Here is an 18,769-nt window from a genome sequence, read left to right on the forward strand (position 1 = left end):
AAACCAATCTGAGGTTAAAATCTAATAAACACTATTATGTCAAATTCTACTGTATTGACCCAGACCCATCATTAAATGAGAAAATGAAATTGTAGTGAGCATAATATGTCTGTATTGATTATATATTTTAAAGGCAAATCATCCTATACAAGTTGGATGTATACAAGGCTGTTTAATTATAAGCTAATAAAGTATTTTTAAAGCAAAACTGAAAACATTGCTTGTCAATTATGTGGGATGACATTCAGCTAAGCAATTTTAAACAGATGGGACTCATGCCAAATTGCAATAGTACCAATCTATCTTTTTGGCTATTGAGCATACCTAATTCCCCTTTAAAACATTTTAATGCTTTTTAAGAGTTAACAGACGGCTGAAGAGGGAGACAGATCCTATGATAAATCTGAACAAGTCAAGTAAATAAAGAATGCAAAATACATAAAGAATGGTGTTTTTTAATCCAACATCTATGCAAACTGCAATTTCCTTGGAATTCTTAGTTCCTTTTAGGTTTAAACAACGAGCTGCAGGACCAGATGCTCTGCCCATCATCTTTGCACAAAGACCTCACTTTTCAGGACCCAGGTGATCTGCAATTCTTGCCAACAGATCAAGACAGCAACTGGTCTCATTACAAAAATATTAATGGCAAGAACACCAAAATTCCTACTTTTCTTTTTGCAGGCATGACCACAGTATTGTCTATGGTTATAATGCCTCAACAACACACTGAAACTTTTTTCACAAACAGAAATAGTGTACAAACTGAAATTGTCACTTTTGTCATGTAAGGACACAAAGATTTGTGAAATACACTATCCCACATACAAAAAAATTTCTAATAATTCTCCCACCAAAACTGTGAATTTGAACACATGCTCAAAATTAAGATTTAAAACCAAGAATCAAGCATCTGTCAGACTTGTTTTTGCTTTGTTCTAAACAAGATTTTTTAATAAAACTTTAAAGATTTACAATTCCCATGTTTTTGAAATTATTAAATAAGCCTTTAAAAAATCAGGAGTTTTAACTAAAACACAAACATTTAACTTTTGCACACAAATATTGTAAAAATTAGTTTTGGCCCCAACTCTATCTGAAAACAATGCTGTGGGATAACCCAAATTACATTTTAGTAATCATTCACATTTAAGCTAATTAGTGCCTTGCTAAGCTCTCAGCCTCTGAATATAAATACAAAAAATACACATAGTGAATGTTATATCACCACCATGTGTTTTGTACCATTTTGTCACTGATTTCTCATGTTCTTGAACACAATGCCAAATTCCTAGAAATTGATAGAGTAAGTGATGACTTCCTATGAGCTGTGAAATAAGCAATAGTTAAGAGTTAAGTGTGGTGGCAGAATATACTTTTTAATAGATTTGTTTTCTTTTTGTTGAAGTTGTTTTAAAGCAATCATTTGTAAGGATTGCATCAACATCAGTTAGCAGAGGAAGACCAAACTTTATTGAAACTGCTTGCATACAAAATATATTGCACTATAACCAAACAAATGTCAACATAAAATCCAATCTGTTGCAGCTAATATGTACAGAGAATATTGCCCAAGAGCAGTTACATTACAAGGTCAGTCTACCTTGGTTAATTATCTACAGTATTTTAACCAAACAGCTTACAGATGATGTGTGCAAGGTACCAGTTTTTGTTTTCTCAAATGCTATACATTCCCAAAATAAATAACTAAAATCAACAATAATGTTTGGCAAGATTTTAAAGACATTTTAATATTTGTTAAACCATGTGCAGTTTCTTGCGATTTTTATATGCTTACTTGTATGCAAGGAAAAGTAACAGTGAAAAGAAAAGCAAAGATAAATGAAAGTCACAAAATACATCAGAGGCAGGTTTGGTTTGTACAGTTCAGTACACAAATCAGTGGCACCCCTACTGGAGTAATTTTTAAAGAAAAATAGAAAATTTTGAAATGAAAGCCCTTAACAGTTTTTCCCCAGTAAACATTATTCATAACCTTAAAGGGGGGAAAAAAAGCAAAAATTCCCCACTCCCAACCCCATTCCCAAATTGTCTATTACTTGTTATCAAATTATAGAATGCCTTCTGATTCTTCTTTCAAATCAGGTTGTGAACTTCATATTTAACAATTTAACCTGCCTCCAATGTTACAAAGTTGGATACCTGTGCTTCACATATCAATCACAAAGGACATCACCTTCCTATACCTCCCCTGAGATAAGTTTTTAATTAAAATCATGAAAAACAAGTCTATATTTTGTGGGAAGATGAAATTATGACTATTTACTCAACATTTTTATCTGGCCAAATAAGCATGTTATACTAGCTTGCAACTAGGAAGATTTGTTCCCAAAGAAATTTTTCTCTTTCAAAATGGAAAGAGTGATTTCTTGTCCTACGTGTAAAGAAAAATTACACTTTTCAACACTGTCAATCTTCAGTGCAAACAAAACAAACAAAATAAAAACAAAACAAAAAACCCCTATTCTTTATACTGCCTAACCTGATGTTTAAGTAAGGAAAAAAAGTATGGAAAGCATGCATTCTTCTATAAAGTACTAAATGTTTGAACAGGGTTTGCTACATATATTTTACATTTAGTGTTTCCAACTTCTCTTCCCTGATTTCTGCTTCCAAATAAAATATTCCTACCTGCCAAGATATAAAAAAGGCACAGATCATACAACTTTTTTTTTTTTTTTTTTTTTTTTTTTTTTGCTAATGAAAATGACAATTATTACATCACACATTTTGAGATCCACTAAGATACTGGAAAAAGTGGACCAAAACGTGAATTGACACAGGACATGAAACGACAGAGCATTTCATAAGGACTTTGAAGTTTGATTGAAAACAGAAGCCTAATTTGATTATCACAAATACTATTTATTCAGAAAAAAAGAATAAATTTAGCAGTGATTGACCCAATGCAGTAGAAGTCCAAATGAACAGAAAGTATACTAGTGCACAGCTTGATATTTTTAGAAAACAAAACAAAACTTTTTTTGAAGTACACAATATGTACTTGAAAGCATATTTTAGAAGTCCAAGATATTCTTAAGTAAATGTTTGTATAAGTTCTTATTCTGAAAACAGTTGCTTACAGCCAATAATAAAAAAACAAACAAACAAAAAAGGCTAACAGAACTTTTGTCTTCATTTCATGCCCTGCGCCATCTTGCCTACTAATTTGTCTTTGGCCTAACAAAGTTTCTCTAATGTGGAATAAGAATTACTGAAACAGTATAGGAAATATGACTCAAGAACTATGCAGTTTAGGGTACTCCATTCACCAGCGGTTGCTGCCCATCCGCGCTGTCTGATTTTTCCTTCTTCTGATTACGCTCTTTACCCGTGCGCAGCCGACTACCTTCGTTTGACGTATTCTGTAATGTTTTAGTGTGGACACTTCTTTCATTATTGTAGTCAATTCTGATCTAAAACGAGTCACATTTGTTATGTAATGCATATCCCAACATAATTCCCAATTTGCCTGCCAAGGAGTCTAAGCCTGAAACATAAATACTGTGTATTAAAGCAAAGTGATGAGGGAGACAAAAGAATTAGATTGTAATTGGGACTCTGGTTCCTAATGTGTGGTCGCTTTAGACTTTGAGTAGCACTAAACCCCAAGGGGTTTGGTTTGACCAACCGTGGGCAAATTCTTTCATTTGTAAAGTAAAGGACCAGATTTTGGTGACCCCACTATGGCACTCTACCCTCTAATCATGAGATCCAAATTAAACATCCATCTGATTTTACCCTCATATTACAAGACAAATTCTACTAGATTTTCAACACTCAAACTTTTCATATCATTTACTTGTGGAGGTTTAAGTTGTTAACCAAAATCCCTCTTCCAGCTATTTTCTTTTCATATGTGAACAGTAGCCAGTGCCCAAGTGAAACACGCTGGTAGAACTAATTCTGACAAGGTTGAATGAATGCTGTGGAAGAATAGCAGAGTGAAGAACATCAGTGGTTAAGAACATCAGTTCTTAGAGAGAGAAAAGAAGAGGAAACAAGAAATGGTAGTCCCACTCTTGGGCTACAGAATGCCTTTTCAGGCCTGGAACTAAAGAGGTCTCTAAAGACAGACAAGATGCTAGCACCCAGCTCAGTAATAGCCTACATAGCTAGAAATCATGGGGGGCTAAGAGGTATAAAATAATGTCCTTTCTGTCATGGTGAAAATGGCTACTGGTAGAACACAATCTTTCTTTCTGCTTTTCATTCCCTAAGGTTTTTTTTTTCCCTTCCATTTTTCTGATCAGTGAGCACCCACAACTTTGCCCTCCATTTACTTAATTAAGCACTGTTAAAACCTGTTAGAGCTCCCCTGAGCTAGAGCCTGTCACATCCCAGAGAGGTATATACCACAAAAACATCAAACACACTCCAGAAAACCATGATTCTGGAGCATAGTAATTCTCAATGGATATGGTAAATTATGCCAGTGGAAGCTCCAGGCTGTTGCATTTTTAGTTCACATATTTTTTCCTAGTTGTGCAAAAATATATAAAACTTTTGTAGGGTGAGACAAGCTTTAGACTACAGTTAAGTATTACAGGGGATTATGCAATAACAAATCATTTCAGTCAGAGGCAAAGTGCCAGTGATGAAACCATGTAGTCCCTTACAACTGACAAGCCTGCTGTTTTAATTCTTGCTGCTCTTTTTCTCCCCCAAAGGAAGTAACATAAACATTTTGGCTTCCATGTCTTTGATCTCTACAATATTAACAATGATCAACAGAAACACGGATTGGAACAACTCTTGAAAAGGATGGAAAATATATTTCAGTGAAGTAAGCCCCATTTATCATCTCTTTTTGCTATATCAGTAAAAAATTAGATTTAAAGGTGATGCCAAAAGTAATTACTGAAGCCCATTTGGGAATTTGAGTGTCTGAGGAACAAGGAGTTGAATCCAATAACGAAGATTTGTAAAGGACTGATTGTAATATATTCTGGTTATCAAAAGTCTATTTCTTTATTACTGAGCTACAGAAGGATTATAGGCTGTCAAATATTTATATAAGCACCTAGTAATTTCTATGCAAAAATCCTTACACTTTTCTATTCTTGTCAAGAGGGAATAAAAATTCAAATATAGAGTTTAAAAAGAATCATACTAGTTCATATATGAACTAACATTTATACTCTTTGGATGTATTTATCATATAATGTGAGTTAGGTGCATTTTTATAAAATTTCTTGTGACTTAATTCAAAAATTAAATATAAATAAAAATAAGACACAATTTACCTGAAGTGATCCATCTGCTGTTCTTCCTTTAGCATCTCTTACATTCCGCTGCCGATTATCTGTTCTAGACTGATCATCATTTCCTACAAAGAATTTTTTTAGCTTCAGCATTGAATCGGGTTAAGAAATGATTAAAGATATATATATATTTAAGAAATCATTTGCATTCTGTAATTTAAAATTCAATTAATATTTGCAAAGCCCATTCCATCATAATTGCTAAAACAACAACAACAACAACAATAACAAAAACCAAAGCCCCCCCCCACACACAAATTTAAAGTAAAAGAGTAACTTATCAAGCTATTAAGAAACTGTGCCAGATACAAGAGGCAGGTTTAAGAGATTAACTATGAAATATTGGCAATGGGAAGGTCAAATCACTTTTTGGCTCACCTTAAGCTAAGTATGAGAGTAGAGACATGACTATCTCACAACTTCCTCCCAACCCTTCAAAATGTAGAAAAAAGTTTACCCACTTTTAAAGGTTCCCCAAAATTGTAAATCACTCCTCATAGATTTCCTTTATATCTAAATCAAAATGAATGCTCATCCTTAAGCACTGTTTATGACCGTACCCTAGAGCAAAAGGGATGAAAAAAACCATGGGCAATAAGTAAAAAAAACAAAACCACCCTCCAAACTGGTTAAAACAAAATGCATCTCATTCTGTTTTTTTTTTGTTTGTTTGTTTGTTTTGTTTTTGTTTTTTTCCTAAAATGTAGATAGCACTTACTATGTGCCAGGTACAGTGCTATATGCTTCATACAGGTTATCTCATTTGATACTCACAACACTAGGAGGAGGCAGGCGCTATTATTATCCCCATTTTATAGATGAGGAAACTGAAGCAAACAGAGGTGATGTTACTTGCCCATGGTCACAAAGCTAGTAAGTGTCTGAAGCGGACTTGAACTCAGTTCTTCCTTACTCCAGGCCTGGCGCCACCTAGCTCTCTCATTTCAACTTAATTACACTTAGTACCTTGGAAAAGAGTAAAAATAACCTCAAAAGAAAAAGCATTATCAATTCCTGCCATAATTCTATAGGAGTCAATACAGAAAGCTAATATAACTACAAGATAACTGATACGAATGAATGGCTAATTTTTTTTCTGTATTTGATAGTAGAAAACAACTAGAATAAATGGCATTTAGACAATATCTTACATTTCATTAAGAGTTTTTCTCTCTAGCAGCAATATTTTCTTCTTTCAAAAGAAAAATCAGTATCTTCAGAACCCCCCAAGATCCCAAGTAAAATCATTACCTTTAAACCCCCAAGAACCCAGAGTAAAATCATTACCTTTAGATCCGCCAGGACATTGTAGTAAAATCATTACCTTTAGAACCCCCAATACCCCAGAGTAAAATCATTACCTTTAGATCCACCAGAACATTGTAGTAAAATCATTACCTTTAGAACCCCCAGGAGCCCAGAGTAAAATCATTACCTTTAGAACCGCCATGACATCAAAGTAAAATCATTACCTTTAGAACCCTCAAGACCCCAGAGTAAAATTATTACCTTTAGACCCCCCAGTATCCCAAAGTAAAATAATTACCTTTAAAACCCCCAGGATCCCAAAGTAATATCATTACCTTTAGAACCGCCACAACCTCATAGTAAAATTGTTACCTTTAGAACTGCCAGGACCCCAAAGTAAAATCCTTACCTTTAGAACCGCCAGGAACTCAGAGTAAAATCCTTACCTTTAGAACCCCCAGGGCCCCAGAGTAAAATCATTAAATTTAGAACCCCCACAATCCCAGAGTCAACCCCCACCCCACAACCCCAAAGTAAGATCATGACCTTAAGAACCACCACGACCCTGTAGTAAAAGCATTACCTTTGGAACCGCCACGACCCCGGAGCAAAACCATTACCTTTAGAATCGCCATCTCATAGTAAAATCATTACCTTTAAAACCGCCACGACCTCTTCCTCCTTGTCCTCGGCCGCCACCTCCGCGTCTTCGTCCATCTCCTCTACGTAAGTAGTTGTCCCTTTCTTCCTCTGCTGGGGCCAAAGACCAATCACTGAGTTCATCTCGGTGGTCAGATTCTGTTTCAGAAGCATTTGATGCTTCAGAATTAGTTCCTATCAAGAGTTAAAAGCCATATACAATTGTTCATTTTTAAAAAACACTACCAAATTAACAACCTTGGAGAAAAATTCCAGCTATCAATTGAATGCCTTTCTCCTCTTGATAAGTCAATTACAGAGTAGACAGAATTTATTTTCTGTTTACTTTGTACTAAGTTTTTTTTTTCCAATTAAATATTACTCAGGGGCTTCATGAAACAACAGTTTTGAGTTTACGCACAGTTTTAGTTCTTATTTTTATAAAAAAACAATTGTTCAATAACCTTCAACTCTTTCCTTTGCAATGCAAAGCACAGTAATATTTTTAAATCTGAGTGATTCTACACTCAAACATCTGAGTTCATATGGTAAGAAAAAATGGTCTTTAACAGCTAAACAAATAATAATTTGAATAATAAATCCTTTGGGAACAAAACTCCCTTTAACCAAAGATGAATAGGTGAAATACTGCTTACTTTAGCAGGAGGTAAGGGAATTAAGAGGAAGTAATGGTGCCATCTCAAGGCTTTTGGTGGTGATACCAGGGCCCGATCCCATTGAAGGTGAAGATTGTTTACCTGTCTTTCAGCTATGTCATACTCTGTGAGCATATTTTAAGCATATATTTTTTTCTACTCACCTTTTACATAATTTTTTTCATCCCTTTTTACTCTGAAGCATAGTCATAGGCAATACCTTGGAATAATCAAGGAGTGGGGAAGTTCACAAGAGACCTTTTCTTTGCTGAGCAGAAGCCTTGTCTTCAAAGAAGTGAGAACATACTGTAGAAGTAAAAGGGCCTGGAAGCTGCAACCTTTCTCAGTTGAAGACCATTTGGTAATGTATGGTAAGAGAGGGAATTTAAGTCCTAGAATGGCTATCTACATTCCTTCTATCTTAATAGCACTTTTTGACAAAAAAAAAAAAAAAAGTATGTCATGAAAAGCCATCTTTTCTATTAATATTATCAATAACTAATCGAACCTGGCTGGGTCAAGCTTGGAGGAGAGGAGGAAGGAACCAACATAGTGAACAAGCTGTATTGAAACACAGTAAAAGTTGCCAGCTGAGTCCATTTGCTAGTAGCAATGCCTAATAATGCTCTTAGGCCCCAAAAGACGAAGGAGTCAGACAGTCAAGAAGGGAAAGGATCCCTTCCCTCCCACCACCAGCATATTCCCAACCTGTCTAAAGCTCCAACTACCATACCCAGTGCCAACTTTCAAACTCATTGTCTACTATTCCATCATTACAGCTTCAATCCTTTGGGTCTTAAAGGTTTTCCCATCTTCAAGAGTGCAGTTATTATTAAAATGTAAATAAGTAAATATGAAGGGTTAAATTTTAAGCAGTTATCATCTAACACCAAAGCTATTACTTAATACTTTCACAGGCACTATTTTGCATACAAAAGAAAATGATAACTGGGGCATGGAATAGGCATGGCTGGGGGGGGGGGAGCCAAGAAAAAATGAAAGAACTAGATTAGGAGAACAAAAAAGACATAAAAGTCAAATATGACCTACTTAATTTGGCTTAGGGACAACCTAAGTACCTTGCTAGAACCTGCAGCACATGAATTCTAGCTTGCTGACTCATTAAAGGAATCACTATGTTTGGATCCATGATGCATCCTATGACCATGTACTACCAGCACATATCTGACAAAACAACATCCCTGGTAACCAAAGTACACATTCTATTTAGATGAAACTTAAGAAAAGAGACAGTTTTACAAAAGACATATAACTGGCCTAGGGGTCAAGAAAACCAGAAGTCAAAACCAACCCCAGACACATACTAACTAGCATCACAATGATAGAATCACTGACCCAGGCAACTCTCTAAAAGCAGGCAGTTACAGGCAAGGCATTCATATGTGTTGCTAGAGGGATTCTTTATACCAATAAAATAACAGGTCAAGATGAAAACAAAAATTTCCAAAATAAGATAATCTGTTACAAGTTCACAAGACATCTGGAAGTTTAAAAATACATATTCTTTATACTCACTCTATGAACTAAATGTGTTCCCTCAGACTTTTACTGTAAATAGTTATGTTTTGTGTTAAAATCATGGAATCATGGGGGGTAAGAGAGAGAATATCCAATGCATGTTAATAATTAGAAGCTGTAAGATCATGAGAAGAAACAATAACTCAGCAATATTCTTCTTCTTATACCTGAAGCATATCCAGGACCACGTCTACCATGTCCTCTATTTCTGTAAGGCCTACTACCTCGGCCAAGTCCTGGGCCGTCGTCAGTCATGTAGCCTTTATCCTTATCTGCACGATTTGGTGGTGGTCTAGAACTTGCGCCAATCTGTCGCAACTGCTCATCAATCTGCAGCCTCTCCAAACGCAGTTGGTCTACTTCCTGTATAAAATACAGGAAATAACAGTTAAAAAAAATAACCCTCATAATTGACTATATCAATAACCAAGCTAACAGAAACCATACGATTATGTCAATAAATGCAGAAAAAGCATTTGACAAAATCCAACACCCATTCCTATTTAAAACAAAACAAAACACTAGAGAGCATAGGAATAAATGAAGTTTTCCTTAAAATGATCAGTAGCATCTATTTAAAACAATCATCAAGCATCATATGTAATGGGGATAAAATAAAAGCATTCCCAGTAAGATCAGGAGTGAAACAAGGGTGTCCACTATCACCATTACTATTCAATATTGTATTAGAAATTCTATCTTTGGCAGTAAGAAAAGAAAAAGAAATTAAAAGAATTAGAGTAAGTAAGGAGGAAACCATCTTTGCAGATGATACGATATGTATACTTAAAGAATCCTAGAGAATCAATTCAAGAACTACTAGAAACAATTCACAAGTTTAGCAAAGTTGTAGTATACAAAATTAACCCACATAAATCATCAGCATTTCTATGTTACCAACAAAGTTCAGATAGAAAGAGAAATTCCATTTGAAATATCTGTAAATGATATAAAATATTTGGGAATCTACTTGCCAAGAAAAAGCCAGAACTATGAGAGCACAATTATAAAACATTTTACACACAAATACAGTTAGATCTAAACAACTGGAAGAATATCAAGTACTCATGGGTAGGCTGAGGTAACATAAAAATGACAATCCTACCTAAATTAATCTATTTATTTAGTGCCATACCAAACTCCCAAGAAATTATTTTACAGAACTAAAAATATACTTTGTTATTATATCTGTAAGAACAAAAGGCTAAGAATTTGAAGAGAATTAATGGAAAAATGGAAATGAAAGTGGCCTAGCTGTACTGGACCTAAAACGATATTATAAAGCAGCGGTCATCAAAATCATTTGGTAATGGCTAAGAAAGAGAGTGGTCAATCAGTGGAATAGGTTAGGCTTATAGGACAAAACAGTCAATGCCTATGGCAATCGAGGGTCTGATAAACCCAAAGACCCCAGCTTTTGGGATAAGAACTCACTATGTGACAGGAAATGGTGGGAAAACTGGAAACTAGTATGGCAGAACCTAGGCAATGACCAACACAAAACACCCTATACCAAGATAAGGTCAAAATGGATTCATAATTTAGATATAAAGGATGATACTATAAACAAATTAGGAAAACAAAGAGTGTTTCCAACACACACACACACACACACACACACACCCTCATCAAAACACTTAGGAAGGAAAAAAATTGAATTTCTATCAATAAAGAATATAATGCACACACATGAAGATCTTGAAATATACTGAAGTTTGCAGAATGTTTAAAAATTCATCTCTGAATGGCAATTTATTAAAATGGCACAATTTCACAGAATAAATATTTGGAGCTATAAAGGACCTCATAAGATCAGCTGACCAATTTTTCATTAGAAAGAGAAGAGGCCCAAAAATAACTTCTCTAGTCAAACAGCAAGAGCTGGAAGAAGAACCTACAATTCCAGACATCCAGTATTCCAATATCAAGTCACCTCCAAATCCCTGCAGTCTAGGTTACACTGATACAAATTAGCCATCAATAGAGAAAGGGTTTATCAATTGTTTCTGTGAAATTCCCTCTACCAAGGCAGACTGAACATAATCTATAATTTAAAGTTTTAGACAATAATACAAATTGAATTAACAATAAAAATACTAAAAACCATCAAAATATTTGTCTATGTAAAGTATAAGTGTCATATCTTGTGTAAGAGAAAGTGTTGAGAATACAAAGTGAGACACACATGCTTTAAAAACAAGGGCTTTACTGCTTACCTATCAGTAAAGAGGTAGAATATTGTAAATATAGAACAATGCATAGTTAACTGTGACAATTTTGCTTTAAATGTTTTACTTTTTAATAAAGGAGAGAACATTTGGTGGTTGGGAGAGTGTATCTGGGAGTGTGATATAAAAACAAAAATGCACCAAAAAAACTTTTAAAAGGTTAATGTTAAATTAAATTATGTTGAAGTTGCTTTGAACAAGAGAAACAGTGATTTTGGAGACCAAGGTATTATAAAGCCATAATATTTAGCCTTGAAAAACCACCAAAGTAAGAAAAGAACCTTTCTCCTCATCCCTTAAAAAATTGAGGATTGCCTAAATCAAGCAGAGGGGGCTACCAAGATAGTCAAGCAAGGAGTTGTCAGGAGAATTATGATGGAATACAGGTAGACATTTCCTAATGCCCAGAACTCTTGAATAAGAAAATTCCATTTTTAAACAAGACAAGTTCTAAATTTTAAAACTCTTCCTCTGCTTACCTTTAAGTAATTAAGATGATAATCCAGAAGAACTGTTGCATTGGTGATGCTGTCCTTGGTTCCAACAAAGACAAATGGTACCATTCCCTGAAAAACAAATTGCAGTAACAAAAGCATTTGTAAAATGCTTTAAGTTTTAAACCCTATTGGTCCATTTCATACAAATAATGACTATACATTCATATTCAGACAGTATTCCTCCTATTTGATAAACTGAGGTGAATTATGATAAATCAACATGAGTACCCTGCACTGATAAAGCCACAAGCCAATATTTTTGAAAAACTACCAAAATGATTAAGGTTTGTATATTGGCTTAAACCAGTGGTCCTCAAACTTTTAAAATAGGGGGCCAGTTCACTGTCCCTCAGACTGTGGGAGGGCCGGACTAGAGGACAAACAAAAACTCACACTCTGTTTCCGCCCCTCAGCCCATTTGCCATAACCCAATGGGCCGCATAAACGTCCTCAGCAGGCCGCATCTGGCCTGTGGGCCATAGTTTGAGAACCCCTGGTTTAAACCATACACACATATACACACAAACTACAAAAGATATAAATGCTATAAAGTTAAAATTATGTAAGCATTAAGTTTCATTAATGAACATTTTAAAAGGATTATTGAAAACTACAATTTCTCATCTAGATAATTTTCACTTTTGATATTAACAACAAAATTTAGTTCAAATTTAGATTGATTGTACATCAAAAGTAAAACACAATCAAAGAAACGAGCAAAAGATTCTCGGGCTTCTTTATGAGACCTTGCTTGAACAATCCCCCCCCAGCACCTAGTCACTCATGCACCCCACGATTACTTTGCATCTATTTATTATTTACCTGGATGTGCACATATTAGGCACCTTGTAGGCAGAGGCTATTTCGTTTTTGCCCTTGTCTTTGTGTCCCAATTTCCTAGCACAGTGCCTGGCACATAGTTGGTGCTTAATAAATGAAATCCTTAATAATGGGACAGCCATTATAACAGAGATTATAAAACACAGTAACTCACAAAAATTGTATTTCTGTTTTTAAGGTATAAAGGGATGAAATATCAAAGAAAAATATAACATCAGAGCCTTCACACAAAGATATATCCAAAAAAATCATAGCTCTTTAAAAAATATTTCCAATCAGTCAAGTAGAAATTGGTAAAAAATAAAAAACACAAAACATCTCATTTTATCATTGACATCTTTTTTTTTTTAAACTTGAAGTTTAAAAAGATCTAACTGATAGAGACAGAATGGCATTTATGCAAATTAACTGACAAAGGTGAAGCGCCATGCAAGTTATGTAGTTCTTTAAAGCAGAAATCCAAGACTACTGAAAGTGACAAGGAATGCAAAAGACAAGGAATGTCAATAATGTCAGACAGCAGGAAAATATAAGGCACTGTGAAAACTCCCTTAGCTGTTGTACACCTCAGGTTCCATCCTAGTGATGGTGACAGCAAAAGTCACATGCCTGGAACTAATCTCACTTGTTGCATTCAAAATTACTGGAAAGATTGATACAAGGAAGACGTTTTAATGTCTGCTGCCCATAACAGGTAACTACAAAGCAGGAAATTAATTAGTCATTTGTGCCTTACTATCTGATATTCATGGCTGAAACTATTACTTGAAAACCCAGGCGGGGGGGGGGGGGAGGGGGAGAGGCACCTACAGGGACAGGAACTATACAATAAATTATTTGAGAAAAGCAATTAGAAAGTCAACATTTTTTTCAGTTCTGCAGAACTAATAATCTTATTCTTTATCAGCATCATTTCTGTTCCATATTCAAAAACAAATACACGAAAATAGACTTTTACATTATTTCCAAAATGCCCTCTAAAAAAAAATCTAATAACATTCTTTGAGCCAAGAGATAATAAATGTAACTAAAACCTTAGTCTGTCTATAAATGGTATATAACCTTGAATCAAAGAATTGAAAAGCACTAAGCAAGAGTGTACATATAAAGGCTGAAATTAAGACTCCCCAGCTGGGGCACAGTAAAGGCAGTAAACATCATCCTGTCAAAACTAAATATTTTCACCTCCTTCCTGATCACAGAAATAGCTAGTCTCCTCCTCAAATTAACTCCACACCTTCTCACATGCTCCACATGTTGGGTACAGACTTGTTGGACTAGATAATTTGAAGTCCCTTCTGGCTTCCAACGTATGACTCCTTATTAATGAAATTTCCTAATTTTGATGTGATTTTCAGTTTACAAAGCACTTCCCCCCTCAGTAACTTGGCAAAGGTAAATTATATCAGTGTTCTGAAATAATTGCTTAATCCCTGGCTATAACATGAGGAATTGGAGCTAATAGGTGAAGTGTTACTGAATTACAAACAAGCAAATGTTGGTCCAATTTTCCAAAAAGGAAAAAAAGTTGGATATTTCAAACAATAGGCTAATGAATTTGATATCAAGTCCTGAAAAAAGCTAACCTATTAAAACCTATTAAAAAAGAAATGGCTTATGAACCCTTGAAAAGGTCACTAAAAGCCAACAGTGGGGCATTAATAAAAATGGCAGACGAAGTTCATTTCCTTTAGGATAAGGTAGAATACAATGAATCTAAAAATGTCAAAATATGTCATAACATCTTCATAAATAGGATGGAGAGACTTGGACTGGATGACAATATAGTTAGTTTGATTCAGAAGTAAATGACAGATGTCAACCTGAAGCAATATCTCTGAAGCTGTACCATAGGTCTCTGTTCTGCATCCTGAAATGATCAACATTTTTATCAGTGACTTGGATAAAATCATATTTTAATTGATACAAAACTGAGACAGCTAGCAAACTATCAAAAAGAAATCAATACAAAAAGTCTGAAAGGTCTGTAAAATGAAAATCTAAAAAAATAAAATTTGAGTTTAAAAATGGCAAATCTTTGCCTTGAATCAATAAATTCAAATTACACAAGTGTAAAATATAGGAGACATGGTAAGGAAGATTGTCTGAAAAAAGACCATGTGCTGACATACTCCTATATTCCTTTCTGTCAGAAAGGTAAGTTGGTTAGTGAGGTTCAGGAGTTTTGAGCTGCATAAAGATAAAACTAGTCAGTTGTCTACCCATGCCCACATTAGCATGTTGAGGCCCTGAGAGCAGGAGTCAGCTAGGATGCATATGAAAAACAAAGTAGGTTTAAGCTTCTGTAACAACTAATATTAGATGCAGGCCCAGGATTAGCTGCTGCAGCACTTCCAGCCTGGGTGAGACAGGAAGAACCAGGGTCCACCAAACAAACAAACAAACAACAACAACAAAAAAAACCCTCAAAACTAACCTTTAGAGCTGACCTCAAGCTCAATGTAAATGAGAAATGTAATAACACAGATAAAAGAGCTGAGGAGATTTGGAATTATTCAGTCGAGACCAGAAAAGAGTAAAAGTGCCAGTCCCACTGTGCTATGACCTGGTCAGACCTGTGGGTGCCACAAAAGCTGGAATGTATGAAGAGGATGATCACAATTGGTGATTGGTTGAAATAATGGAGCATGTTTAACCTCAAGAAATGATGACAAGGGGGAGGGAGAAGAGTTTTCAAATATTTACAAGGCTATCAATTAGACTTCTTGTGCTTGGCACTGAAAAGACCAGTTAGTAATTACAAAGACAAAATTTCAAACTCAGGAAAAACTTCCCCAATAATTATTTGTCCCAAAATGTTATGTGTGCCTCAAGGAGCAGATTTTTTCCCCAAAAGAGGAGGCTTTTCAAGCAGAAACTGAATGATCACTTCTAAGAAAAATTGTAGAGGAATTTAAGATGGGATAAGAGTCAGAGGAGACTGAAGTCCTTTCAAATATAACTGCTATGATTCTAAAAAAAAGGAACATTTTTCTAGAAAATACCCATTCTACAAGGATGTCAGTTAGATAATACTTTAAGATTTATGAAGTACTTTACTTATCTTATCCTCACGATAGCCCTAAGAAACAAATATATCATATATTATCCCTATTTCACAGATAAGGAAACTGAGGTTTCATGAATTTAAAATGACTTGTATCATTAAAATCTCCCATTTTCTTTAAAACTCAGCTGTAACATTACTTCATATATGAACTCTTTCTTGTCTATCAGCAGCCTCTACACCCACAACTATCAGTGTCCTCCTTAGCCACCTTGAATTTATTTTATTCTATTTATATACAGCTAAGTTAATCATCCATGATCACACAGGTGTCAGAAGCAAGATTCAAGTCCAAACAGCACTTGCCTCTAGATTCACTCCATCACACCTCAATGGTTGACTTAACTAGGGAACATTAAGTGACCTTCCAATACATTATCAAGAATTAAAAAGCAAAATATGTAAATAAAAAAACTATCATAGAAATTTGGTAACTGGGTCATCTTATAGAAAGCATTGTTAAAAGAAGGTTAATAATATGATTACAAATCAGCATAAAATTATGGTGGATTTTTTTTCAAGTCCAGAAGAGAGAAGTGACATAAGATGGTAAAGAGAGCACTGAACTTGAGTTAAGGAAGATCTGGGTATGAATCCTGCCTCTTGCACACATTACCTGTGCAGCCCTGTAGTCACCCAATCCTTCTAAGCCCATTTCCTCATCTTTATAATGGGAACAATAGCAACACATCTCACAAAGTTGAGAATGGGTAAAATGCTCTGCAAACAAACACTAGAGATTAGCTATTATTTTTATTATTCCTTGAATGATAAAAAACGAATATTAAAACATCCACAGTAGTTATATTTCGCACTCTAGATGAATAAAACAGCATTCCAGCTTGTATAGCAATCATTTGTAAGCTCTGATTAGTGTAAATCAATTCTCTGGGTCTAATCAGTCCTAGATGAAAAGGCTTTTAAACTTCAGAGAATTCTAGACCTGAGATGATCACCTGATTTAATCTCCTTACCTGAGAAAATGAGGAAAGTGAATTGCAGAGAGGCTAAATGTCATGTCCAAGAGAATAAATAAATATTAGCGACTCTTTCCACTATAATACTAGTTTTCATCCACATGCCCAACAAAAGCCTTTCAAATTAAAGTCTAGAGATGGTCTTTTCCCAAATCACAAATGATCAAAGTGCTCATCTCCCAACAAGGATAACTCTTCCTCTTCAATATAGTAACAATTGCTATCTCACTACTACCATCATTCCAGTCTTAAGACTAAAATAAGCCTTTCTCAAATCTGTAATTGGAACCTTTTTCTTTCCCTTAAAAACCTTCGATCTTTCCAAAACAATAAACATCTAATGTCAGAGAAAGGAATCTCTGTTTTTATCAATCAGTTCCTTAAGGAATACCATTCCTTACTTGTTAGGGTATGTACTTTGGGTACCTTTCTCCTCAAGGCTCACCAAATAATTGAACAAGTAAATAGTGAAACTCCTCAAAACATTTCTAGCTCTATACAATTTCAGGCTAAAATATATTCTCCTCTTGAGCACACCCAAATTTATTTACTATCCTCTCTCTTGGGAGCCACAAAAAATGATACAATAAACTTATACCTTATATAATGTATGGGTGGATATAGTTTATGCGGCATATTATACCTATTATTTCACTTAAGACTAAGGTAGACAACACAAGTTGTATTAACTATATTTTCCAAGTAGAAAATAGGCAAGCCAAAAGTCTTCTTTATACCGCTTTTTGACAATCTTCCCCTCTTTCCCCAGAGTACAGTCATTTGTTTTCAACCTCACAGTCAAACACACTAGTTATACTTCTTTCCCAAATGCACTCATTTTTAAAATTTATTTTAAACTTAATTTTATTTATTTCATTTAACCAAAACCTTTTTTCTATCATCTTCCTCCTACCTTTTTTTCCTATCGAAAAATATAAACAGAAAACAAAGTCCTTGCAACAAATATGTGCAGAATTAAGGAAGACAATTTGGTTATTTTCTACAACTATGATTCCATCGGCACCCTGAGTTTATTCTGTCTCTTTTAGGTAATAGAAGTGACTTAGCAGATTTTATCAAGAGTCCTTTGGAACTGTTATTAATCAGTTCAGATCAGAATTCTTAAGTCGTTCAAAGTTGTCTTTAAAATGCTATTATTTATAGATTATTCCCTATCTTTTTTAAAGACAATTTTTCTGGAATTTCCCTCTTTGTAGTTACCCAATCTATTAGAGAACTATCATTATCACTGGCACTCTGTTGACTCCAGCTTTCCCTACAAATATCATACCTCTTTACAATCAATGAGAATCAACCCCTTCACTGAAAAATTCCCTCCTGTGACACACACGCACATCATGTTCTTTCAGGCAACAATTCAAGGGATTTCTTTAAACATTATCATTGCTGGTTTGTCTCAACAAATACACTTCTTCGCACTCTCATTCTCCATTGCACCCCAGTTCCAATCACCATCAGTTCTAAGGAGGTTTGTGCTCTTAACCATTACTCATTCCTCCCTTTAAGGCCCAGAACAGGTGACCAAGAAGGCAAGAAAAACACTTTTTTCTAATGGAGCGGTTTCCTTCCTCAGTTCTCACGATGAAATTCATTACTTGTTCCTGCTGGTTTACTCATTAATTATTGATCTAATTATTATACTGAGCTTTTAAAAATTGACTTTTTATTTATTTTTTTTTTCTTTTTCCCCTGAGGCTGGGGTTAAGTGACTTGCCCAGGGTCACACAGCTAGGAAGTGTTAAGTGTCTGAGACCAGATTTGAACTTGGGTCC

General features: G+C 34.9%; 1 protein-coding gene across 1 annotated transcript in view; it reads right to left on the reverse strand.

Annotated features, from left to right (window-relative positions):
• Window positions 1–2,865: 2,865 nt before the first annotated feature.
• Window positions 2,866–18,769, reverse strand: part of FMR1 (fragile X messenger ribonucleoprotein 1) — a 56,582-nt gene continuing 40,678 nt past the window's right edge. Inside the window, 5 exon segments of the mRNA XM_074277769.1 lie at window positions 2,866–3,437; window positions 5,268–5,350; window positions 7,188–7,367; window positions 9,535–9,730; window positions 12,075–12,161. Of these exon segments, the coding sequence (XP_074133870.1) occupies window positions 3,276–3,437; window positions 5,268–5,350; window positions 7,188–7,367; window positions 9,535–9,730; window positions 12,075–12,161 (708 nt within the window). The 3' untranslated portion in view covers window positions 2,866–3,275.

Source organism: Sminthopsis crassicaudata, chromosome X (assembly GCF_048593235.1).
Source record: "Sminthopsis crassicaudata isolate SCR6 chromosome X, ASM4859323v1, whole genome shotgun sequence".
Taxonomy (NCBI): domain Eukaryota; kingdom Metazoa; phylum Chordata; class Mammalia; order Dasyuromorphia; family Dasyuridae; genus Sminthopsis; species Sminthopsis crassicaudata.